The sequence below is a fragment of the Pyrgilauda ruficollis genome, unplaced genomic scaffold, assembly GCF_017590135.1.
Source record: "Pyrgilauda ruficollis isolate IOZ18807 unplaced genomic scaffold, ASM1759013v1 scaffold56, whole genome shotgun sequence".
Classification (NCBI taxonomy): domain Eukaryota; kingdom Metazoa; phylum Chordata; class Aves; order Passeriformes; family Passeridae; genus Pyrgilauda; species Pyrgilauda ruficollis.
Window position 1 is genome coordinate 4,863,745 of NW_024527266.1, and position 25,484 is coordinate 4,889,228.

Below are 25,484 nucleotides of genomic sequence, written 5' to 3' on the forward strand. Positions count from 1 at the left end.
GGGGCGGGCCATGCTAATCGCAGCTGCTGATCGCTGACGCGCCATCACACCACGCGCCGCCGCGGCCGCCGATTGGCCGGCGGCGCCCTGGTCTCATTGACAACAAACCGCGGGGGGCGCGCGCGCCCGGGCCGCGGGGGCGGGGCCGCGGGCCGGCCCAAGATGGCGCGGGGTCGGCGGCGCCCGCCGGCAGCGGCAGCAGCCTCCGCTTGAGCGCCCGGGGCGGCGGCGGGCCCTGCGCGATGGAGGGCGGCGAGCTGGCCGCCGAGAGCATGGACACCCTGACTGAGCTGGGCGACGAGCTCACCCTGGGTGACATCGACGGTAGGCGCCGCGGGAAGGAGCGGGGGGTGGAGTGGAGGCGGCGCGCGTGGGTTCCCCACGCGTGTTGGGGGGAGCGCTCGGGTCTCCCCGCGCGGGCCCGCGGCGGCTGGGGCAGGAGGCGTGGGTGGTCGGTCCTCGGATCGGCTTCTGGAGTGCTCAGGGTGTGGGCGCTTCCCACGGGCGCGGGGAGCGGGCATCCCCGTCCCGGGTGGGCACAGGCGGGGGAGCGGAGCGCGTCCCGCCGGGCAGCGCTCGCCTGGCGAGCGGCCACGCGTGTCTGCCCTGACAGGGGAGCGCTCCTGAGCGACTTCCGTGGCGCTGCCGCACGCCTGGAGCGGAGGCCGTGGCCGCGGGAAGGCGGTGGGGATGTGGGGGTCCGAGCCCAGCCTTCCGCCCGTGGCCGGCCCGGGAAGGGGTCGGGCGGAGCGCTGACCGTGTCCCCCTGCTCCTGCCGCGCCTTCCCCTGGTGTTTCCTCGTGGCTCCTTTAAAGCAGGTGTTAAGCCATGGCTGAAGCTGTGCCTCCACTAGTGCTCGTGGGAGGCCGAGCCTCCGAGCCCTCCTGCATCGAAACAGCTTTAACTGCCTAAATTTCCCGTTTTCCCTGTCATCCTAAAACTTTATTGCATCGCTGGCACAGCACAGACCTGTGAGAAAGCCCCTGTTTGCCACCGAAGTGCAGCAAGACGAAGCGCCTGCGTGTGACGCCTGTTTTATGTGTATTTTTGGCGACACCAAGCAGCTCCTGAAAACCCCATTTAAAATGATATTTCTCGGTGTGGTCTGTGCTGTAGGCTGGTGGAGATGAGCTCCTGCCTTAGCTCACTGCTCTGCTGGGCTGTAATCCCAAACAGAGCTCAGTTTTGGGGGTGTCCAAAATATCCTTGTTTAGCAGCTGGGAGATGAAATGTTGCCAGTATTTTTAGGTTTCTAATTGATACTGATTTGCCACATAGCTTGGGACGAAATTTATACTCCTTTTTTTTTGTTACCAAAGAAGAATGTACCTTATGGCAGTGCATTGGGCTCGGTTGTTGCTCATAAAGTTTGATAGTGCACATTGAAGGAGGTGTTTGCTGTTGTTGGAGCGCCACGTAATGAGGTCTCAGGCTCCATACGGAAACTGAGACGAATTGATGAACCCAGCAATGGCTCTGAACTGAGGTGTGCCCTGGGAGGTGTGATTCAGAGCCATGAGTAACTCAGGAAAACGAGCTTCACTTTCCTCCCCACCTCCAGGGGTGGATTTTCCCGGGGAAGGCAGGGAGAAGATACGTGACAATCCTGCTTTTTTTTGTGCATCAGCATGGATTCATCCCAGGCTTTGAAATTCTGCAAGGATTTTTGTTCGGTTTTTAAATCCTCTTGTGGGTGTTCCTCTCCTTTTCAGGCTGAGTGGCCTCCTCACTGCCTGTTGCGTGGATTTTGACTTTTTGTGGCAGATGTGCTCTGGGATGTCAGTGCTCACTGGGTTCACACTTCCAGACAGGGCACAAGAGTAGCCCCAGTGCTGAGCCCAAAGGCTCTGCCTCTTGCCCCGGCACAAGCTGCTCCACCAGCCATGGGCATCTTCTGCTGGCAGAGCACTGCTGGGCAACATCCAAGCTCGAGGTTGGAGTTGGTGGGAGGTGGAAGCACATCAGGCTTCAGGACAGGGAGCGTGTTTCTCTTGAGGATGGGGTCTCTGCTGCTTTCTGTCTCTCAGAGCACAGCACCTCCAGGAGTGTGAGGAAGAGCAACCCCTGTGCTGGAGAGCTGAGCCACTGCCTGGGAGAAGCAGCTGGAGCCCAGCCCTTGCCTTTCTGCCAGGTATTCGGGCCCTGGGCTGATGAAAGCGACAGAAGCCCTTGGTGGGCTGTTTTGGTTTTGTAATACCTTGTTGGCATTTTTTAGCCTTGGGTTGGGCTGGGATTTTTTTCTGCGGTAAGGTCACTCTGCTTTAGGGCCTGAGACCTAGATACCTCTCCGGCACAGAGGGTGCAGGTGCTCTGGTGACACCAGGTTTATCACTGATGGCTCCAGAACCACCTGAGGTTTCTCACAGTCAGTGTAGATACTCTGATTTCTGGGTAGGTGAAGGTGTTTTAAAAAGCAGAGATTTAGATTTTGGGTGTTGGCTGTTTCTCTTGCTTTTAATTTTTTGTGTGTTATTATTAGGAAAGCTCTTGAGCCCTTTAAAAGAGGTGGGTTTTAATTAAGACTGCCAGACTTCCTGGCACTCTTAATTCTTAAAAATTAAGCTTTAGACTTTTTGCATTTAGTCAAAGTTAAGTCTGTCATAAAGATGTGATTTAACGTGTGAGAGCAGGAGTGGTTTTTTAAATAATCTGTTAAATCTGCTGCATTGAACACAACATTCTTTAAAACACAGCACTTGAAATTTTGTTCTTAAGCTGTTCTATTTACTCTTCCAGAGCAAATCTCATCTGATTTATGTTTATTCCCTACTTGCAGTGGTGCTGTCTGACAGTGAAATAGCAATACTATCAAATGCAGAGTTCGGGAACTAGCCTGGATTCTCAGTTTTATCATGGTGAGGGTTATTTGGGATGGTCTTACCTGAAGTCAGCTGGAATGTGAAGAGCTGCTTAATATCCATGTAGATGTTGATCTTGAAACAGCCCTCTTTGTTCTGCTAGTGTTTTGTGAAATCCAGTTAAGGCAGTGCAGTAGAAAAACTAAATCTTTCATTCCCCTAGTGAAGAGTGGAGACAAAGGTTTGGTCCAGCTGGTCCCTGAGGGTGGCTGCTGCCTCTTGCTGGGGGAGCTGTGTGTCCCCACTTAGTGTCACCTTGTCAGGGGGACACATCTCCCTCCAAAAAACTCGAGTTCTTGAGAGCAGTGGTCGTGGCCAGTGCTTAAATGTGTGTCAGGGTGTGGAGGGGTTGCTATCCAAAGGGAACAGTAGTAGTATCACAGAAATATGTCGAAATGTGTGTTGTGGGAGCAAGAGGCTTGGAGGAGGATTCATCCCTTTGCTCTGACAAAGGAGTGTCAGATTAATTAATTGGATAATGTGTGGGTGGCATTTCAGAGAGCTGAGCAAATTAATAGCCCTCTTATTGCTGGGACATAATCCATGGAAACTTCTTGTCAAAAGTTTACTGCTTCAAACCTACTTCATAAATCACAGCAGTGGCATCCTTTGGGGTTTGTGAATGAGAAAGGTCCTGGTGTAAGGAGCCCTTTGCCATATTTTTTCCTATAAATCAGAAATCTATTTTTTGCTTCCTAAACCCATATTTATTAGTTTGTTATAATCTCTCTTAGGTTTGTGGGTCCCCGCTTTTCCTGTTTCCAGAAAAAAAAATAAAAATAGAACTTTCAGAAAACCATGGAAGAGCCAGTGCAGTAGGGGCAAGTCCTGGGGTGGGGAAGAATGTCTGATTCCTCATGCCACTGCCTGCACACAGATCAGGGAAAGCATTCATATGTCTTAAGATATTAAATTGGATTAGATGGAGGGAAGAGGAAGCTCTGCTTATGAGCAATGATCTCTTGGTTGTGAAATGTTCACCTCCGGGGGGAAGGCCTTTTGTGTTGCAGTAGGAGCTTCTTGGTGTGGGTTCATAAAATCCTGGAGAAGGTGGGATGGCAAAAACCTGTTGTGCAGTGATTGCAGGCATAAAACCAACAGGAAAAGTTATTCTGATGTTTTAAACACATGCATAGATTTATCCTGCTACAGTTTTATAAAGTGGTATTTCCTTTCATGGTGTTTCCTTAATTTTTGTTATGCTGGTAAGTAAAAGAGAGATAAGATGAATTCTTATCCTGTCTCTTCCAGATTCTCTGTGGGGCAGTACAGATAGAGGACTTGAAAGCTCCCAAAAGTTGGGTGGGAGAATGGTTAGTGCTGGAATTGTGGAGGTGCTTGGTTTCTTCCTTCTGCAAGGGTTAGACTGAAGGAGTGATGGAACAAGACTAATATTTTAGATATATATTGAAGATGGCTTTAAGTTCTAGTCTGTGCTTGGGTCTTGTTTTCTGGAAAAGTGTTGTGGGAGGGTCTTACTTTTTTCCCTGAACAGCAGCAGCAGTGCTTTGCTGCCGGCCACGTCCTGGTCTCTCTCTGGAGGTGTTGCATTGGTGTGATGTTCTCTGAAGGTTTTGAAGGACCCAGAGCTCCCTTCTGTTCACACACACCATAATTCCATGATGTAAATGGCAGGTGTCAAAGTATGCAGGTGCTGAAATAGCGTTGAACAAATTTTCTACTGTTTTACAGAGATGCTGCAGTTTGTCAGTAACCAGGCAGGAGACTTCCCAGACCTGTTTTCGGATCCCTTGTGCAGCACCTTCCAGGGCAGCGGCGGCGGTGGCAGCAGCAGTGGCACCCTGGAGCCGCAGTTGCAGCGGCCCTACAGCCAGGTGCAGCTCCAAACCTTCCCGCCAGCCCCTGCATCCCCCCAGCTCCAGAGCGTGCCGGTGAAAGCAGCGCAGACGACGCCTCCAGCCCCTCCACGCTCGGCCCCTGTCCTGCAGCCGCGGCCCTCGGTGCAGCCTCAGCTCCAGCAGCAGGCTGTCATGATCACGCCGACGTTCAGCTCTGCTCCCCAGACCAGGATTATCCAGCAGCCAGTCATCTACCAGAATGCAGCCACAAGCTTCCAAGGTAGTGCTTGTGGTGCTCAGGCTACAGGTGTGCCTGGTGCACGTGAGATTCCAGGATGTCCAGGCTGTGGATGTGCTTGGTGCATGTGCAGTAAATGGTGTCAGTGTTCAAATTCCAAGTGCATCATCAGCTGTGACAAGCCTGATGATCCTTTTCTTGTGATGCTGCCTGTGGGGTGTCCCTTCTCCTACCTGCGTGGCTTTGGAGTTGGGGAGCATGAGAAATTGTCGGGAACAAGATCTTAAATGTTTTTGTGCCATCTCTTACCATAATTGTTGTCTTGCTCTTCTCCTCTGGCCTAGCCTTCTGCCCTATGGCTCTTGGGAGGCTTGAGAAAAGATGTCTTAAAACATCGTTGTTGGCAACCCTGTCCTCCCACTGATGGGTACACTGGGCAGATCCAGTCTGTCCCACACAGCAGTCTGGAATGAAGGCACATTTTATCTACCAAACCCTGGAGCTCAGTACTTACACTGAGCAAAGACACCTGTAGGAATATTTAGCAGTCTTCTTTGTGAATGCTGGATGACTTGATCCTCCTCAGTAGGTTTTGATTTTTTACATGACAGATAGGAACCTAAGGTCCACCAAGACCAGGAGGAGTGGGAAGGTGCAGGTTGGATGTCCTGTATAATGCCACTGAAGCAGAGTCCTGTGCTATCAGACTAAAGGGTTTTGGCTCTATTTTCTCTTAGGTGCCTCCTGGAAAGCTGCTATTCTAGGTGCAGTGCCCTCTTGCAGAAGGCACCAAAGCAGCTGGAAGTTTCCCAACATGAGGGATGTGTTAGATGATGCTGCCTACTAAGAAGCAGTGGGAAGAAGAGGAGTGATGCTAAGAGCATTCCAGGCTCCAGGAGGGAGATGTGTGTCTCTTGACCATTTCTGACATCTCTTCTGCTTTTCAGTTCTCCAGCCTCAGGTGCAGAGCCTGGTGACGTCCTCCCAGGTGCAGCCGGTGACGATCCAGCAGCAGGTGCAGACGGTGCAGGCCCAGCGGGTGCTGACGCAGGCTGCCAACGGCACCATCCAGACCTTAGCGCCAGCCACGGTCCAGACTGTTGCTGCACCACAGGTTCAGCAAGTTCCAGTAAGTAAAAGTGTGGAATGATGGGGGGATCCAGCAGAACAGGAAAGTGCTTTTGTGGGTCTGGTCCCCTGGCTTGCCTCGGGAGAAGTGGTGAAGCTGTAGGGCTGGCGATCCTGGCTGGGATTGCTTCTGCACAAATGTTTCTAAACCTGAGAGGTTTAGAATCCTGAGAGGTTCTAGCCAGCCTGTGTCCCAGAAGCATTTTACTTCATGCAGGTCATGAGTGAGAGTCCCTGTTGTGAGATGTGATGTGACTTCCAGGCAATGCTCAGCAACTGTTTTCAGTAAAACAGTAACTAAATGCAGTCTAAAATTATTTTTGAACTTGGTACTGCCAAACCCAGTTGGAAACTTTACTTGAACAGACTTTCTTTGACTTTTGCCTACTTCTTTGCACGTCCATCACCTCTACCACATCTTATAAGGACTGGTTGATACTGGAATGTGTTAATTCTTCTGTCATTTTTTTTAATAGTTTTACTGTAGGAATGCCATGTGATTTTTTTTTTTCCCACTCTTGTGCATCTTTGCATTAAAGAAAAATGTTTGTCTATGAGGCTCAGTATGACAGAGTTGCTATGGTTCAGTTGTACTCTGCCATCTCTGGTGTTCTCAGACAGTCAACAAGGTATTTGAAAGAAATAAGAGCAAAATAACTTACAGTGGATTTTGATCTGCTTGATGTTAAAGGTACAGATCCTTTCAGTGAAATTGCAGGGAGAAGCTACTACGGGTGTTTGCCACAGCAGACTGTCCTAGCTGTGTTAGACTGAATACTCAGACAGTTAATGTAGAGAGCTAATTATAGGTGTAACTGGAGAGGGGAAAGCAGCTTTTCCATCAGCTCTTTTGTGTTTTTATATACTTGTTTACTTCTGGTGACTGATTTAAAAACCACTGTCCAGATGGTTCCTCTGCCCACTCTATGCAGTGCTGTTCACGCTGTCTCCTGCTCAGAGTTCGCACTGGGGCTGATGGAAAGCATCCAGGTGACGCAGGGTACAAGTCAAAGAAGTACTCACCTTGCTCTTTTGCCAACAACTGAGTTGTAAAGCTATCACAGCTCTGTCAGTGCTTACCTCTGGCTACTGAGATCAGCAGGGAAGTATGTGCCTGCTCTCCTCTTCACCTGTAACTCTTTTCGACCTAGGTTCTTGTCCAGCCTCAGATCATAAAAACGGATTCCCTGGTCTTGACAACCCTGAAGACAGATGGCAACCCTGTTATGGCTGCAGTACAGAACCCAGCACTGACAGCACTCACTGCTCCCATTCAGACCACAGCTCTGCAGGTACCCTGTGGCTGTCCTTCCATCCCTCTCCTCACTGATGTCCTTTCCTGTTAACACAAGGAAGAGATTTGTGCTTTAGAGTCCTGCAGTGGCACAGACAAGAGGGGGTTTTTGAGGGCTGTTGTACACACGTCCAGGGTGAGTAATACCCTGGTTCTGTCAAGGGTAAACACACAGATTGTATTGTTTGGCTGCCTTCCCATGGCCAGGAAGCAAAGATCAAGGGCACATTTCTGTTTACCTTTTTCTGGTACTACAAGGAATATGACCTAAAATCCCAGTCTCATTTTTAACTTGAAGCCAAAAGCTAACTTGCTCAGAGTACCTGTGGAACTTTCTTTTGCCCCTCAGTAGTGTCTAATAGTAGGATATTAATTGTGACAACTAATTAAACTACTTTTCAGAGGGCATTTGCAGGGAGGATTTGTCATAATCATTGGAGGTGGCAATTGTGCTTCATGGCCTCCACTTCTAATCAAGTCTTAGTAATTTATACCCCCAAAAGAAACATTTATTATGATCTTGTATGTTCTGAACAGATATCTTTGTATCAGTATTTACTGGGGGAGATAAGCTTGTCAGTGTGGACCTAAATTTTGACTTGTTTTGCAATAGCATGGTAGGCTTCTTAGATACTTATTAGCAGCCAGGCTAAAATCTTCAATTAATCTGCTTGCTTTTAGATGACGTTTTCACACAATTTGAGGCTTATGAGGTTGTGTCTATCTGAGGCATGTTTGAACACATTGAAATTAGGTGGATATTAGCCAGGGAAAGGTATAGGATTTAAATTCACTTATTTGTCAAGTTCCACCTTGAAGTGAAACTGAATTAATTTCTGGTATCCCAATTAGAAGATTATTTCAGTCAAAATTGTTTCTGAAATTGCTCATTACTAGTTTATTCTCATGGCTAGCTGCTCTAGGCTAGTTACTATGTTTTGTCTTTTGACAGAAATAACTCTTACTCTCCATAGCTACTTGCTTCCCTGATCCTTGGTGTGCTTCAGAGAACACATGTGCCTTTCTAAATCTTGCTTTGCTGGATTAAGCAGTCTGAACTTTCTTTCATTACAGCTGTCCTAGGAGCCACTCTGTGCAGCTGTTCTGGTGGGATTCATAATTCTTTATTTCTGAGTACATACATACATATGGTCTGTCCTACATCTAGATACCCAAGTCTGAGCTTTCCATTCTGCTGTATATCACTCATTAGTCTTAATTCCTCATATTAAGACATTTTTATAGCTTATGGGTTAGGGTTTTTTTCATTTAATGAAATTCAAATCGATTTGAACTGCGTTCCTCAAGCCAAAGGTTGTTTTTTCATAGTTGGATCCTTTTCCAGCATTGTCGTTACATGTTTCTTTGGAAGTAGTGTAGGCTGTTGTTGTTTTCATGACTATTTGTCTAAAGAAAAGGTGGATTTTGACACTTGGAGTGTAAAGATTGTAGGAACAAGGAGGAGCTTTAGTCCCTTTATCTATTTAAGAGGATGACAGAGTGTAGTATTGGCAGAAGTGTTGATGTGCTTGGAGAACAAGAGATGTTCCTATTCCACAGTGACCAGTGTGGGAGCCAGAGTGACAGATTTTTCCTGTGTTGCTGTGCCAATGCTTGTGCCAGCTAAGAAAGATGGAAGGAATTTGGCATCTCACTCATTTTCTGAGCTGTACCAACTTTTCCTGATTCCTGTTTACTCCTTCTTTTGCCATCATAAACCTTATCTAAATTGCCTGATTGCTCTTGACACTTGTTATGTCTGGTCTTTGTAGACCCTTGTGGGGAGCAATGGGACCATTTTGACCACAATGCCAGTGATGGTGGGACAAGAAAAGGTGCCTATCAAACAAGTTCCTGGGGGTGTCAAGCAGCCTGAACCACCTAAAGAAGGAGAGAGGAGAACAACTCATAACATCATTGAAAAGCGCTACCGGTCGTCCATAAATGACAAAATCATTGAGCTGAAGGATCTCGTCATGGGGACAGATGCCAAGGTAAAGATGGGAGATAAATGCAAATGTGGTGTCATAAATACTTGTCTTCAGGTGCTCATTTGCTCTACCAATTGAAGCATTTGGGTACATGCAGCTGTTTGTAGCATGCACACGTGTGTTGGGGTAAGACTGGTGGGGATCACTTGTGTTCCATAATCGTATTCAGGAAAGGTCATCTGTAAAATATTAATTTTGCTATGCTGTTTCTTGAAAATAAGCTATACCTGGCATTTGTTCTTATATTAATTAGGTCTAACTTAAAATAGGCCCTCTAGGTAGAATATCCAAGTGGATGTTTTGATTACTCTGCTAAACCAGATCTTGGTTCAATTAAGTTTTCTTTTCCATGTGACTGCAGTAAGGATGAGGGTTTACAGAGCTTTCCAATTTATTTCCTTTAGACATTGAGCTGTAAAAACTCCTGTTTGCTCAAATATTGGAAGCTTTCTTGCACCACATATTCAGGGTTTGTTCCTGCTTGCTTTACCTCATGCTGGTGAGGCAGGCAGGAGTATTCTTGATACTTTCTGTGACTACTGCACAAATAAGTGCACTAGTGAAGTCACCTCCTGTTGCTGGAAGTGAAAGCTTTTATAAACATGGGTAGTGTGCAGTGGCTTCATAGTACTTCTGGCTTATGTTTAGAAGATAAGTTTGCCCACTGCTGCTGGAAGCAAGGATTTGCATGGAGATGGCCAAGCGAGTAAGGCAATAAATTCTTATCTCAGAATTTATTGGTGACCAGGCAGCAGCTTGTTCTATCCCAGAAGTGATCCACTTCATTTACAAACTATGGCACTTTCAAAGGACTATTTCTGGCTGAAACCTAGGTGTGAATTCCATTGTAATTTGGGTGTTGATCTGTTTCTCTTGTACTATTTTTAAAAGATCTTAGAGAGACCTCATCCTTGTCTATCTTTGATACCTTGCCCACAGAGCATGCTCTGCTAATGGCTCCTTTGCAGCTGCTGAGAGTCCTTTATACCCTTTTCTTCACCACAGGATACAAAGGGTTGTGGTATTCCTACAGGCAGGAGCGATCCTTTGATACTCTTAATATAAACTGCTTTTTGTACATTTAATTCCTTACAGATGCACAAGTCTGGAGTCCTGAGAAAAGCCATTGACTACATTAAATACCTGCAGCAAGCTAACCATAAGCTGAGGCAGGAGAACATGGTTCTGAAGCTGGCTAACCAAAAAAACAGTAAGTTGTGGAGGCTCTGTAGCATCTGGGAGGCAGTCAGCCTGGATGTAGGATGTATCTTGCAGTTTCTTATCCTTCACAGAAGTTGTACTGATAGTAGCCAGTGTTGCTCCAGATGACTGAGCCAATCTGAGAGCTACTGACAGGAGTCAGGATGGAGAAACATGTACATAATGCACTCTGATTTTTTTCAGAGCTGTTGAAGGGCATTGACCTGAGCAGTCTGGTTGACAATGATGTAGACCTGAAGATTGATGACTTCAACCAGAACGTGCTGCTGATGTCTCCTCCAGCCTCTGATTCAGGATCTCAGGCTGGCTTCTCTCCCTATTCCATTGATTCAGAGCCAGGAAGCCCTCTCCTTGATGATGCAAAGGTAGTTGTGACTTCAGCTGTCAAATTCAAGCTATCTTCTTCAGGATGTTTAAGAGCCAGAATTTAGATCCTTATTCTCAAGAGTGGAACCAGCAGACATCTGACAAGCAGATTTGCAGGACTTAGAGATCCTTTGTAAGGATCAGAAAGGCACATGTTTGTGTTTTATTTTTCTTTAAATTACTGAGACTATTTCCTGAGCTGTATTACCTGAGCCCTACCTTAGTTGCTGGAAGAACTGTGCTTATCCTTCAGCCCCTGTACAGTCTCTGTGGACTTAGAGTGCATGTTCATTACTCAAGGAGCCCATGGCTTTCCAGGCTATGTATGTCCAGTGAGTAAAGCAGGGGAACTTGGGAATGGATGATGACATCAGTTGTGGTTAATGAGACCATAAGTAATCAGAGTAACAAAAAGCTGTTAGCTAACTTGGGCTTATGGGTTTGTTTTGTGGATATCACAGAAGTGGGTTTTCTGGGAGATGTTGAAAAGAGTAAGGGCAGCAAAGGTTAATCCTAGCCTAACCCAGGGATACAGTTACAGTTAATACCCGAAATGACTGGATACAGAAGGAAGTTGAAGGCAGTCAAATATTTCAGCCTTATCTTACTAAGCTAAGAAAAGCTTTACTGGAGTTCTGGCTCATCTGGAGCTCAAAAGCAAATTTATATATGTTCTGTTTCTCCTTCTTCCCTACCCCTTCCTTGGCATAAACATTCTTTGTGCTCCAGAATGGTAAACATTGAGTTTTTTCTCCTTTTCCTCTCCATTCCTATTCCCTTGAAGGTTAAAGATGAGCCTGACTCTCCTCCTGTGGCACTTGGTATGGTGGATCGCTCTCGAATACTGCTGTGTGCTCTCACATTCCTTTGCCTTTCCTTCAATCCCCTGACATCCCTCCTGGACGCCCGAGGAAGCGCCGAGTCCGACAGCCTGGTGCGCCACGGCTCCGGCAGGAACGTGCTGACCATCGAGTCAGGTAAGGAGCCAGGCTGGTTTGGGCTGCAGAGGATGTCCTGCCTTACACCGTGTCCCTAAAAGCCACCTGCAGCTGTGAAGGCTGCCGGTCACGATGGGGACAGTCGCTGTGGTTCAGCAGGATGGGTTTGTGTGTTCAGGGAGTTGTGCGACCTTTGTTTAGTGGGTGGTGAGGAGCAGTGACTGCAGGGCAGGGCATGGAAGGAGAGCCAGCTTGGATATGGCTCCAGTTCACATCCAGTGTTGTTCTTGCATAACCAGCCATGGCTCAGCGTGGTGAGGTTGAGGTGGCACCTATTTGTAGCCCAGCAGCTTGGGTTTTTGGCATAGATCCTTGAAAAGTAGTTCAGGGTAAGGGGCATCTTCCTGTCTTCACCAGTCTTTGAGGCATGTTCACTTTGTTTTTAAAGTAACTGACTGATTTTTTGTCACTTAATCATAAAGTATTACTACACTGTTTCTATGGAGTCTTGCAACTGGGCTTGTTGATACACTCATTCCATAAAATTCATAGTTAAAAGTACAGCTTAGGAGAGGGTGGGGGGATGCTGTAGGCATGCAGTTGCTTTCCTGACTGGTAAATATGGTTCCTCAGTGTTGCTTTGTAAATTTAACTAAGATTGGAAAATGGTACCTGGAGTATTGAGTACCTGTGAGTGTGTCTTACAGAAAAATCAGAAGACAGCTCTTGGAAAACTTAAGTGCTGATTCATTTTTTTTGTACATCAGTCTTGTAAAAATAATCATTTAGTTGGGAATGTTGAGGGTTGGAGTTTGGATGGAGAGGTGTTGGTATAGGTGTTTCCTGACTGAACTGCACTCTTTGCAAAAGCTGATTAAACGTGTGGCAAGCATAGCAAGACATCCTTCGGAGTGCGCACTCATCGTGCTGCCGGCGTTTTGGTGTCCAGGTTAGATTTTAACTTTCTTTTTTGGGATATCCATTGTAGATGCAGCTGGTTGGTTCGGTTGGGTGATGCCCACCCTAATCCTGTGGCTTGTGAACGGAGTGATTGTACTGAGCGTGTTTATAAAGCTCCTTGTGCACGGAGAGCCGGTGACCCGGCTGCACTCAAGGTCCTCGGTCACCTTCTGGAGGCACCGCAAGCAAGCGGACCTGGATTTGGCACGGGTAAAGTTGACTCGTTGTTTTGCATCAAATGCATCTTTTAGATGGGATTGTGGATAAATGTTTCCCAATGAGGCAGTGGCTTGGCGCTTGCAAGATACTGTATTCCTTGAGTGGATCATCCTGTGTGATTTCGGAGAAGCTGTTGCCAGGTTGTTCTGAGCAGGTTACTGTCCTACTCAGCCTAAGTTAGTGAGGCAAGGAAGCAGAGGAAGAGGCTCCTAATTTCTGTCCTTGTTGCTAGGTACTGCATCTTATATTAGTTTTTGGCAGCAACATATTGGGTTTTGTCCAGAATCTGGCCTCTGCTGTGTCTGTCTGCTGTCCTCCAGCCTCTTGGAAGTCCTCTTTATTGTTGAGGAAACATTATATTATAATATTATATTATAACATTATATACAACATATTGTTGAGGGACCCTGAAATTTCCATGGTGTTTGACAAGGCAGGAAGCTCTTTTTATCTAGTGCTGATGTGTCTCACAGGGAGTACAGGATCAGAACCATGTGTAGAAAGTACATTTAGGGCCAGATTTCAAGCTGGTGTAAACTGCTGTTATGTTTTCAGTTTCTGTGTTGATGTCCCTCTGCTAAAGATCTTGTCCTGACTTGCACATGAGTTTGTCTTGCTCCCGGTGCCAAGGAGGTCCCAAAGTGTCTCTGATAGTGATTTTTCTTGCTGAACCTTTCGTTGTGTTATTTGCAGGGTGATTTTGCTGCAGCTGCGTCAAACCTGCAGACGTGCCTGTCGGTACTCGGACGAGCACTGCCAGCTTCCCGCCTGGACTTGGCCTGCAGCCTGTCCTGGAATGTGATCCGCTATAGCCTGCAGAAGCTGGCGCTGGTGCGGTGGTTGCTCAAGAGGACTTCTCATCAGTGGCGGGCAAGGGAGGCCACTGCAGGATTCGAGGATGAGGCCAAGACCAGCGCTCGGGATGCAGCCCTGGCGTATCACAAGCTCCATCAGCTCCACATAACAGGTGGGAGCAGAGGTGGCAGATCTGCTGTCTGGTTTTCCTGAATGGGGAGACTCAGCTGATCCTGGAGCATACAGGGAGAGCACTACAGCCTCTCTCCTCTGGGAGGACTGCTGTTAGAAATTAGCCTGACAAATTTTAGGAGCCACTTACTAAAGCACAACAGGTTCATGCAGTAAAAGAACTCTGTAAGAACAGCTGAAGGAGCAGCAGTGTAAGCTTCTCATATCAACGGGTTCTTGTTGTTTCTTTAGGATAGTAGCCCTGAAAATTGTGGTAGTATTTAGTAGCTGGTACTACTCATTAAAAATTAACACTTTTCCTTCTCCTGCTGGGACAGGTAAACTTCCCTCCAGCTCAGCTTACTCGGGCTTGCACATGGCCTTGTGTGCTGTGAATCTGGCTGAGTGTGCAGAAGAAAAAATCCCACCCAGCACAATGGCAGAAATCCACCTGACGGCTGCAGTTGGCTTGAAAACGCGCTGTGGAGGCAAGCTTGGTTTCCTGGCGGTGAGTTGTGTTATCTTCCCTGATCACACCCTCAAGCAGAGATCTAGGGAAGCCTGGAAGCTGGCATTGCTCTATCTTGGAGAGGGCATCTACTAGCACTACAATTATAATACGACCTGCAATTATGATACGATCTTTGTCCTTGGTGGTGCTGCCCTTTCCTTACTGTTCTCAATCTTGTCCTCTCCTTTCACCAGAGCTACTTTCTCAGCCAGGCTCAAAGCCTGTGCAGCTCGGAACGAAGCGCCATTCCTGACTCGTTGCGTTGGCTGTGCCACCCCCTGGGACAGAAGTTTTTTGTGGAGCGAAGCTGGATGGTGAAGTCTGCTGCCAAGGAGAGCCTGTACTGCACGCAAAGGAATCCCGGTGAGGGCCGCTCATTTCCCAAGTGTGTGGCATCCCAGCGCTTTGAGGCAGTCTCTCCACTCTTGTCTGGGACAAAAGTGGATGTCATGTTTGAGAGTGTGTTCTTTTATCCACACCCTGCTTGTGGTTCTGATGGGTGAGAGGGCATGAGGAGCTGAGATGTCTCCTCAGCCTGCAGGGTCTGGCTTGCCTCCCTTTGTATCCTGTGTCACACTGCTTGTCTCTTCATCTGCTGGAACACAACCCAAAGGTGGCCCTGAATGTCTGGAGAGTGACTTTGGGGTGACCAGGGTTTATCCTCTGCAGAGCATGTCGTTACTGTTCTGCTGAGGGGCTGAAGTGCCAGAGGGATCTTTGGCCAAAGGCTGCAGCTTTACAAGGGGATTGAAAAATAAAAAAGCCCTAAAACTTAGTCTCTAAATCATTCCATTAGTTTCTTGAGAATTTCCCTCTACTATTCTTCCTCATGCTCTTTCCTACATTTTGATTCTTCTTTCTGAGTGTATTGGGAGGTGTCTAGGGCGATATGCGAGTTAAATGGTTTGGTTTATCCTTCTTCTCTAGCGGATCCCATTGCACAAGTCCATCAGGCGTTCTGTGAGAACCTGCTGGAGCGAGCAGTGGATTCGCTTGTGAAGCCTCAGACTAGGAAAGAGGTAGCAGGACAAGAGGAGGAGGAGTCGTGGTGAGTATGTGTGGCCCACTGGGCACTGCTGGCCACAGCAGCAGGCTCTGAGGCAGAGCTCGTAACCACTGACCAAGTGCTGTGGGGCAGACTGCTTGGTTAGTCCTTGTTAAAGGCTTGGAATGACAATGCTGGTCTGACCACCGCTGTTTTTTAGCAGAGCAAGCTCTGCCTCTTTGTATTAAAACCTCTCAAGTCAAAGGTGAACCTGGGAGTGGTGGGGTAATGCTGGTTGATTGCTCAACTAAATGGATGGCACTTTCTCTGCTAAGACAAAGTTTAATGTTCAGGAGGACTAAAATGAGAGTGCACCTCCCCCTTCTATGGACCAGGATATATGTCCAGGGGTTTTAGAGCATGAAGGTCTGGCAGATCAGAGAGTGACCCCACCAGCTTGCTACTTTGTGCATGAGTGTTCTTCTTACTGAGTGTGACATTCACCTGCAGTAAAGAACCAAACAGACATGTGGCAAGAGGAGGAAAGATGATGTTGAACATAATTGTCATTGTCTCTAAGGTGCTTGACCATATGAAAGGAGAAAATAGGCAGGAAACAGCAGCTTTTTGTATTGAACCAGTCCAACTTTCTCCTGGACTCCACAGGAAGCAGGAGCCCAGCCTGTGCTAGTAATTCAGCGCTGTTTCTTGCTGATCTGCAGATATGCTGGTGCCAGCCAAATGTTACATACATATATGGGAAGCTCTGTAAGGATCCTGTCCCCAGAAAGTGTGGGTAAAAGCCTCAGATGGGAAGATAATCCAGTTTCCCTACCTGTGTAGGAAAAGTACTCTAGCTTTGTTTTTTTTCCCCAATCTCGTCTGTTTCCTGGCAGAGAAGGAGCAACAGTTTGGTTTAATTGCTCATGATCAGGTGCTGCTGTTGAGAGAAGGTAACAGGATTTGTATAAGGGAGGTGGATTGTCACTATACTTGTGGGAGTCCCATCTCCTCATGGGGAAGGACTAGATTAGTACAAGAGCATGCTTTTTTGGTCCCACTCTAGGGATGGCAGGTCAAGATCTTCATCTGTAGCATGTCCCAGTTAAATTAGATCATTGCTGCATATGCTATTTTCTCTGACCACTGCTGAGAACATACTGTCACTTCCACTCTTACATATTTGCAAATAATCAGAGAAGTGTAGTTCAACCTCTTTTGGAGGCAGTGGTTGAAAAGGAGCCTATAATCAACTTGTAACACATGTCTATGTTTGAGGTGAGACTTGAGCTTAAATCTAGTTCTGTGCTGGTGGTCATGAAAGGAGAGATGTGAAGCTGTTCCTCTCAGAGCATTGCTCTGCACTTCTGATCATGGGGTGGTCTCTTCAGTCCACCAGTGTTGTCTGACTTGTAGAGCTTGAATGTTCTGTGGGCCTAATGGGTCAGCACTGTTTAAACATGACTTGTGGACGAGAAGTGCCTTGGTATCTTCTGTCTGACAGCATAACAAAGATCTGCCTTGTTCCTTGTTTCAGTGAATTCTCCGGTGCCATGGAGTACCTGAAATTGCTCAATTCCTTCTTGGACTCAATGGGAAGTGGAGCCCCACCCTTTGCCAGCAACTCTGTACTCAAGTCTGCCCTGGGTAAGTCTGGCAGAACTGAACTCTTTCAGGTGCAGGATTTACTGCCAATACAAATTTCCTCTCCCTACTACCTCTCAAACTCTAGTCAAGGAGAAATGCAGTCCTTGAGTGAGGCCTGATTGCATGCCAGTGTGGTACCACAGCTCAGACTGGAGAAAGTGATTAAGAAGGCTTATAGATTTGGCTCTGTGTTGTAATGCTGAGTGCCCAGCCAGGGAGTGCTGCTATTTGTATTGTTGGGCAATATTTTATTTCCAATCTGAACCCTGTGCCCTTGCCTGAGAGCTTGCTCCTAGCAATGCAAAGTGAGAGGAAGGGTGGAGCATATAAACAAACATAGCAGCATTGCAGTTGAAGTACAGGAAGGGGTTTTTTCCATTTAATTACCTATTGCACTGGGTTGCCCCCACTTTCACGGTAGCTGTCAGATATATTCTTCAATCTCCAGAGACCTGCAGCCTCTGTTGTAAGCAAGCTCTGGGCATATATTGGGAGGGCTTGTTTTGGTCCCTTAGTGTATATTGAGTGGGATAGCAAGGGCTGCAGAATCCCTCTGAGCCATGCATTCATCTGGGCTGGGTTGGTAACAGGCTGCTGCAGTATTTGTTTAGATTGGTGTTGGTACAGACAGCACCTGGCAGCTCACTGGGATGCTGGTGCAGCTTTAGACACAGACTAACTGCTGTACCTAAAATGTATAGAGCAAACATAGTAGGAAAATGAAATAATTTTTTCTAAAGGGAAGTCTGTGCTTGGGCCAGTATTGCCATAGAATTGAAAAGCAGGTTAGAGTAGCAGAACCATATGTCCTTTCGCCCTGAGCAAGCTTTGGGAAGTCTGAGGGGCTGTTAAATAAGGAAGGCAATTCTATAGGGAACCCAGTGCACTGTCTTAGTAGTTATCAGTGCCAGTCATGAGTGTATATATGAGTGGAGTTGTTATTTTGGGGTGGTGAGTGGAGATCATTGTCTGGAAGGAAGTCAACAAATTTCTAGACAAGATGGTGGGATACATTCTTGTTGACAAGATACAAACATGCCATCCCAAACTCTGCTTGCAGTCAGATGCAGGGTGTTTGCATGCTGCCAAGTTCCTTTGTGTTCTTGCAGCACATTTCAGCATTCACACGGGTGGCTGAGTTCCCCTGGGATCAGTTTGGGCTCATTAGCATCAATCCCAGCAGAAGGCACTGGCAAGGGCCTGTGATACCTGTCCACTTCTCCAAGTGTGAGGCAGCCAGGTGTGCTCTCCTGGGCTGCAGCTGCTGGTTGTGTTTTGCAGGTCCCGACGTGGTGTGCCGGTGGTGGTCAGCAGCCGTGGCTATGGCAGTCGCTTGGCTCAGAGGGGATGATGCAGCTGTGAGGTCACATTTTGCAGAAGTGGAGCGCATGCCAAAGTCCCTGGAGACGTCAGAGTGCGTAGGCCTCATACACTTCTCAAACTGCTGCTCCTGCTAAACAGGGGTGACTCCTTCCCCTGTTGCTGTCCTGTAGGGTCACACCTACCTGTGCTCTGGGGCTGCATGTCTCTTGTGCTCTGCAAGTGCCAGTGTGCTCAGTAGTTCATGTGTAGGCCAAGGCTTGCAGACTGATAGTAAAGCTGTGGACTGGAATTCACAGTCATAGTCGTTTCTTTAGGGATGTCTTTTGGCTTTGTTCTAATTGCACAGTCTCCCACCTTCTAAAATCAACCAAAACTCACGTGATGATGGAAAGGATGGTGTCACCATCTCTGTTCTTTTGCACTAAAGAATCTTTGCCAGCTTTCTCTCATTTTTCTGTTCTGTCTGTGTAGGTGAGGAACAATTGCCATCTTTTTTCTGTCTGAGGAGTGATGATATCTCTTGAAGGTGGGAGAGTGAAAGCTAGTGCTGTAGCAGCATGACATGGTATTGCTTGAAAGCAACCTGCTTTCTCTTTCAGGAATGCCCTGGTGAAAGCTACCTTCTACATGTGTAAAGCTATGCAGGCTTCTCTGTCTGGGAAGGCAGATGGACAGCAGAGCTCCCTGAGTCACTGTGAAAGGGCCAGCAGTCACTTGTGGAACAGCCTCAACATGAGCAGTAGCACGTCCAGCACTGTCCTCAACAATGTAAGCATTGTAAGCCCTGGGATAACACATGGTCTGTCTTGGTTGTAAGGTTGGTCTTGCTGCAGGTGTGTCACTTCTCTGTTGTAGCTGCATTCTGCATTTACTCTGTGTATCATGGGATTAGAGGGAAGGCTTCTTCCCTTATCCTTGAAAAGGGCATTGCCATTGTTCTGTTTCTGCTGCATGGGGGAGCAGAGCCCCAAGTACAGTGTTGTCTCCCTGGGCATGGTGTCAGCTCTCGCTCCTCTTGTCACCCCTTTCTGGTGCTTTGACCAGTTTGAATTTGGCCCTGCAGAGATGGAAAGTATCTATCTCTCTCCTCCAGGTCAAGTTGGTGATGCCTGTAAAACAGGGTATCACTAAGTCAAATTTGCCTGCTTGTTTCAGATCACACTCATGAATGCTTGATCCTCTGACACAGAAGTGTGACTATGCTGTGCTACTTCTGAGTTTGTGTGGGGCTTGTTTTTCTTCTTTCCAGGATTACATAAAACTGGAGCTTCCCTCCATGGCATATGGGACATGGTTCTGGTCCCTTTCGTCGTTGCTGGGTGGCAGCTGTAGTGCATTGTAGTTGCATTGCATGTTGTGGCAGTGACTGTGCAATGTTTCTGCAGTGCAGTACAGAGGCACTCTCCGTTCAGCAGCACAGGCAGAGAGCCCTCCCAGAGCCGGGAGCCGTGCTAGGGGGCAGCAGCAGATGGGGAAAAGGGTTTGGCAGCCACTGTCGGCTGTGCCGAGACTGCCTCTTTTTTCTCTGCAGGTGGCACGACTGTCTTTGCTGTTTCCCACTAGTTAGAGTGACTTTTTGGGCAGGAAAGCCTCTGCGGGAGGCTGTGTTCCCATGGGATCAGTTTGTATTTGTTAGCATTGATCCCAGTGAAAGGTGCAGGCAAGGGCATATAACACTGATGGAATGTGCCCTCATTTCCTTGTCTTGGTCGAGAGGTGCCACTTGGGCAAAATGCAAAAGCCTGCTCCTCTTGGTGCATTGCAGGAGGGCAGGGGAGCCCCCCAGGTGGGCAGGAGGTTAGGAGGTGCTGTGGTTGCCTTCCCATGGCTGTGTCAGCAGCCATGTAGCTTGTTACTCACCCAATGCTGTGTTACTAAAAGTGTGTGCCCGGGCATCTTGGCTCTTGCAGATGATCCAGCTTCTGGCCTGTGACCTGCTGCTGTCCCTCCGCACCAGCCTGTGGCAGAAGCAGGCCAGCGCCAGCCAGGCGCTGGGTGAGACCTACCACGCCTCGGCCCCCGAGCTGACGGGCTTCCAGCGCGACCTGGGCAGCCTGCGCAAGCTGGCCCACAGCTTCAGACCCGCCTACCGCAAGGTGATGGCTCACCTCTCCTGCCTGCTCCGCCTCCAGCTTGTCTGTGTCCCTTCCTGGGGGTGATGGGAAGCTGGTGCCCTTGGAAACAGGGTGTATCTGAGCTTGCACGGTTTGGCTACTTAGGGTGGGATGCTCTTCCACTACCAGCCTCTGTACTTTCTGTTGGTGGGTGATGAGGGAGGCTCCCGTGGGAGTTCAGGGCATGTGGAGAAGTATCCGCTTTAGTTTCTGGATAGAAAACCATCAGCACATATGTATTGCCAAATGCCATGGCATCCTGTCTATTAAGACTGTGTCTGTCCCTCTGTGGAGTGTGGAGGGAAGCTTCCTCAGCCGTGTTGGCTCTGCTGAGTAGCTGGAGGGTCAAATGCCTTCTGCATCTGGAGAGCCCCAGGTGCTTTTCTTGCTATTTCCCCGCTTCTCTTCAGTTCATCCAGTTTTAGGCCTCTGTAGAGAAAGTAGAGTCTAATACTCGGACACGAGAGTTGTCCTGGTGTCCAAACTTTAGATTTCAAAGTTTGATGCTGTTACCAAAGCACTGCACTGGCAGCATAGATTGAGAATCCTGCCTGGACCACAGTGCCAAATTTTGCTTTCAGATTTTTCTACCCTGTTTCCTGCTCTCAATCCTCCCCCTTTCCAGGCCACTCACAGTTAGGTATCAACTTTTTTTCCCCTTCCTCACGGTTGCCCTGACCTGCAAATTCCCCAGAGACAGGTGGAAAGATGGGGGAGGAGTGTGGAAATGGGTCTCTGTTTTTGTCAAGGTGTCAGTGCTCTTCTCTTGAAATGTGGTGGCTGAGGGATGACAGTTCAGCCACACCATAGTCCCTGTGCCGGGCCCACCTCTCATCTTCCATCCTGCCTTCCCTTCCAGGTCTTCCTCCACGAGGCCACCGTGCGCCTGATGGCAGGGGCCAGCCCTACGCGCACCCACCAGCTGCTGGAGCACAGCCTGAGGCGGCGCACGCCCCAGAGCAGCAAACAAGGTCAGCCCTGGGGCCCAGGCAGCGACCCACTGCATGTGGGACTGGGAGGGGGCAGTGCTTGGCCAAGGTGTGGGGACACAGATAAAACCTGCAGTGTCTTCTGCTGTGTCAGGATAATGAGCTGCCATCAGCCTGTGGCTCAAGGCAATGCTTCTGCCGTGTTCTCTACAAGCCGGCTAACGAGAGCTGTGAGCCCTGGGCTGGAGGTGTCAGCGAACAGACTGGAAAACATTTGCCATCATGAAAGCTACAAGTGCACGAAACTTGGCAGTCTGGGGTTTGGAGCAGTCAGTGCAAAGGCAGAAGCTGGGAATTCTAAAAGGAAGGGCCAAAAGATGAAGGATTTAAGGGAACGGGAAGCATGCGTGCCAATGTTGGATGAGCCTTAGGAAGTGAGCTGAAAGGAACTGCCTCTGTAGAAGACAGGACTGACAGTTTCTACCTGACTCTAGCTCAGAGTGTTCTCCTCTGCTAGCCTAAAGGCCCTCAAGGTGCCCCCTGCTCCTGGCTCAGCCAGGGGATGCCAGCCAGAGAAGCCTGTTCTCGGCGGTGGCAGTTGAGGGCCTGCGTGCTGGGGTTTTCTCATGCAGTGGTGGCTCTGTTACGAGTGTTCTTTCTTCACTGTTTGCCCGTAGGTGAATTGGACACGTTGCCGGGCCAAAGGGAGCGAGCCACGGCCATCCTGTTGGCCTGCCGCCATCTCCCCCTCTCCTTCCTGTCCTCGCCGGGCCAGCGAGCGGTGCTGCTGGCCGAGGCTGCCCGCACCCTGGAGAAGGTGGGGGACAAGCGCTCCTGCAACGACTGCCAGCAGATGATCGTCAAGCTCAGTGGGGGCACGGCCATCGCTGCCTCCTAACGCCGGCCTGGCTTCCCTTTGTGCAAAGACAGCCTGGTTGAGCATCAGCCTGGACTTCCCTTCTGGAGATTAGAAAAAGTGCTAGGTTAGGGCTGTGCTGGTGGGATCAGGATGGGGTGGGAGAGGGAGGGAGGGTTTTGGGTTTGAATTTTTTTCTAAACTTGCCCCAGGTTTAGCTTTACTAGCTTCCTTGCTTGTTCTCAGGCACTGCAGCAGGAATCTGTCTAGTTGTGGTTTCTGTCACTATGCCTGGGGTTGTTGAGAAGCGCTGCCCCAACACAAATCACCTGTCCCTGCTTGGGAGAGAAGCCCACAAGCCCACGGCATAGAGAAGTGGCACATCCCGTGTCTGTCCTCAGGGGTATTTTGTTCCCTTTCCAAACACCTCTGTAGAAAGGAAATCTCTGGGGAGGGCAGAAGATCTGTTCAAGCCTTGTCCCATGGGGCTGCTGGGACCTAAGGCTGTTCCCAAAAGAGAAGGAAAGGCACCAGCTTTCCTTGAGTTGTGTGTCAGGAAACTGAAGCCCCCTAGACCCAACTTACCTAGGTGCTCTGGGATTATCGCTTGGGGCCAGTACTGCCTGGAAAATTTCTCTACGGTTTTTATACAGGTTTTTTTATAGGAATGTTTGTGGCTTTACAAAAACATTGGGAACAATGCAGCAGATTTCCCTTCCCTTCTGCTTCATGCATCTTTTCCTGTGATAGCTGCCTCCAGTTTTCAGCATGGGGTGGATTTGTGGCAAAATGCAACAAGCAGAGCCTGATAAAAGACCTTGGCATCCCTGGTCATCTGGTGCTGGGTGGCAGCAGAGGTGGATATGCTGTGCCCTGCACTTGGCATGAAGGGTGAATGCTTCTCTGGTGCCTTTTCGTTGATGCAGAAACAATTTTTAGAAACAGGTTTTTTTTTTATGTTACTCAACTCTCAGTCCCAGAACTTGTCTTCAGGTGTTTATCCTTACCTTCTCTAACTACTCCACAGCTCCTGCAGGATTTGGGAGGCACTGGTATAGGGTGCAAGTCTCCCAGCTTTGTTACCGTTGCTATTCCAGGCAGTTTGACTTGCAGGTGTTGAATTGCCTGTGACTTTCCAGGAGTGGGAGGTGGATTTGGGGCAGGGAGAGAACGGTTTGCCCTCTTTCTCTCTACCTTTCCTGTTGCATCTCTCCAAAGAAGTGCAGAGTGGTAGCCTTCTCGCACGTGGATATGTGGAAACCAGCATTTGGCAAGTGGGCATTGCTGTTCCTCCGTGTGTACGGCCGGCATGTTCTCCATGTTGGCAGCTCGAAGCGTTTAGATACAGGCAGCCATCCAAACCCATCCTGTCCCAATCAGGCCTGTACTGCCCAGCTCCTGCAAACTTGGACTGTTTTGCAAGAAGCCTTTACATGTATCCAGCTCTTGCAGAGAGGCATGAGCTCCTTCACAATGAGAGGAGAAAGTTAGGGGCTTGTGGTTTCCCTTTGCACAGGGTCCTTTTGACATCTGGGAGGGCCATTTCTTGTGCTGCAGTGATTGAACACCGGTAGTGCTAGTCCTGGAGTTGCCCAGCTTCAAGGAGATGGAAACTGGGGCCAGGAGAAACCTGCCCCCAGCAAAGCCTGTTCCCAGTGATTGTGGTCTGTAGCTGTGGACAAAAGCATGGGGATCAGAAGGTGTTTGCCTACCTCCCCCACTTCATTCGGGGAATAGCTGGTGGACACCCAGCAATAGCTGGTACTGTCCTGCTGGCTGGGGTGTCCCTTGCTTCCTGGAGTTGGTGGTTGGAGGGGGAGCTCATTGTTTGAGGGGAAGAGGTTGGTCTCAAGAGTGTCTGATCAGTGTAGGGGACGCTCTGGTGGCAGCAACTTCAGCTTTGAGCAGGTATCCTAAGTGTGCAGAACAGCTCTTGATTTGGACACATTTTGACTGCTCATTGCCAAGTTCATGAGCTTACCAGTGATCGTGTTTGGGGGGGAGTAGATTGCCTCTTCCTGATTTTTTTCCTCTTCTGTGGCTCTCATGCTCTTTTCCTTGTCAAGGAGTTTTTTTTTCCTAAAATACAGAAACTCCTTGCCTGTGGCAGCCTCTAAGTTACCTTGCATTTCTCCAGGTCTGCGTGCAGTGTGTGGGCAGTTCTGTGCTTTACTAAAGGGAGGTAAGGCTTTGGGAAGCAGTGATGCTGAGGTTTCACTTTGTCACTAATGGTAGTCTGAGCCCTGGGGGCTGGGCCGCAGGGAGTACTGGCTGGGCCAGGAGCTGGGAGAAGCTGTTGGGCTGAAACCCAGGTAGTGAATAGCATGAAGTACCAAGGGTCCTAGCATGGCTGGTATGTCTCTGCCCCCTCCAGAGTGAGGGATCTTTGCCCTGTTTTTTTTCTACACTTCAAAAAATTGCTGTCCATCTGTCCCTACAACTTTTTTTATATGTGTGTGTATATACTGTAACTTTTTGGTTTGTGGGTGGGAGGAAATTGTTTTATGGATTATGTGAAGAAAGTCTATTTATCCACATGGAGTTCAGAGTAGGGATGCTTTGTGATATGCGATGCAACTGGTGGTGGGGAAGTTCCCCAGGGAACATATCTGCTGTCTGAAAACCCTGTTCCAGGGCTTCTGAGCATCTGTTACCTAATAAAGATGAATGTTACCACCACCTCCCACCTGCCCTCTTTCTCTTAGCTCTATTCATCCCACCCAGCAGCTGCTCTTAAGCAGAGGTGAGCTTGAAAAGTCCTTTAGAGACATAAAACCTCACAGGTGCCTCGTGAAGCTGTCAGTCCTTTGTCCGGATGACCTAGAGAACAGAACTGTACTGTTTGCAGTGAAAGTCCCTTGGAGGAGCAAGTGTGGTGTCTCCATGCTCCTCTGGAAGCAGCTCAAGAGGATGGCTCAAGCAGAGCCAAGCAAGGTGGAGCTGGGCCAGAAGCCTGCAATTTTAGGAGCTTATCTGGGGGAGGAAGTCTGTTACCTGACCTTGCTTTAGAACAATGTCCTTTCGCTCCATCTCTTTGTTTCTCTGCTCCCCCTGGTAAAACTCTGTCAGAACCATTAAACTTCAGGCAGAGGAGATCTGTTTTTTGTGCAGCTGCTTGAAGGGTTTTGCAGCGGGCCCTGT

The 25,484-nt window shown here is 48.6% G+C and overlaps 1 protein-coding gene across 1 annotated transcript; it reads left to right on the top strand.

The window, feature by feature from the left end:
- The first annotated feature begins 140 nt into the window (after nt 1–140).
- On the top strand, nt 141–25,022 carry SREBF2 (sterol regulatory element binding transcription factor 2). The gene is made up of 19 exons (XM_041481478.1): nt 141–324; nt 4,551–4,937; nt 5,843–6,024; nt 7,175–7,315; nt 9,090–9,311; nt 10,404–10,518; nt 10,713–10,894; nt 11,680–11,872; nt 12,822–13,003; nt 13,706–13,979; nt 14,317–14,486; nt 14,684–14,852; nt 15,417–15,537; nt 17,012–17,121; nt 18,403–18,535; nt 19,044–19,212; nt 20,355–20,540; nt 21,418–21,529; nt 22,165–25,022. Exons 1-19 carry the CDS (start codon nt 243–245, stop codon nt 22,383–22,385), a joined length of 3,351 nt encoding a protein of 1,116 aa, XP_041337412.1. The 5' UTR covers nt 141–242; the 3' UTR covers nt 22,386–25,022.
- The last annotated feature ends 462 nt before the right edge of the window (nt 25,023–25,484 follow it).

Excerpts from the sequence above, each read along its gene's own strand:
- SREBF2 (XM_041481478.1), top strand. The coding sequence starts at position 243 with ATGGAGGGCGGCGAGCTGGCCGCCGAGAGCATGGACACCCTGACTGAG. Across the intron at positions 10,895-11,679 it reads CTCTCCTTGATGATGCAAAG|GTTAAAGATGAGCCTGACTC; the intron begins GTAGTTGTGACT and ends ATTCCCTTGAAG. Across the intron at positions 18,536-19,043 it reads AAGTCCCTGGAGACGTCAGA|GAATGCCCTGGTGAAAGCTA; the intron begins GTGCGTAGGCCT and ends TTTCTCTTTCAG.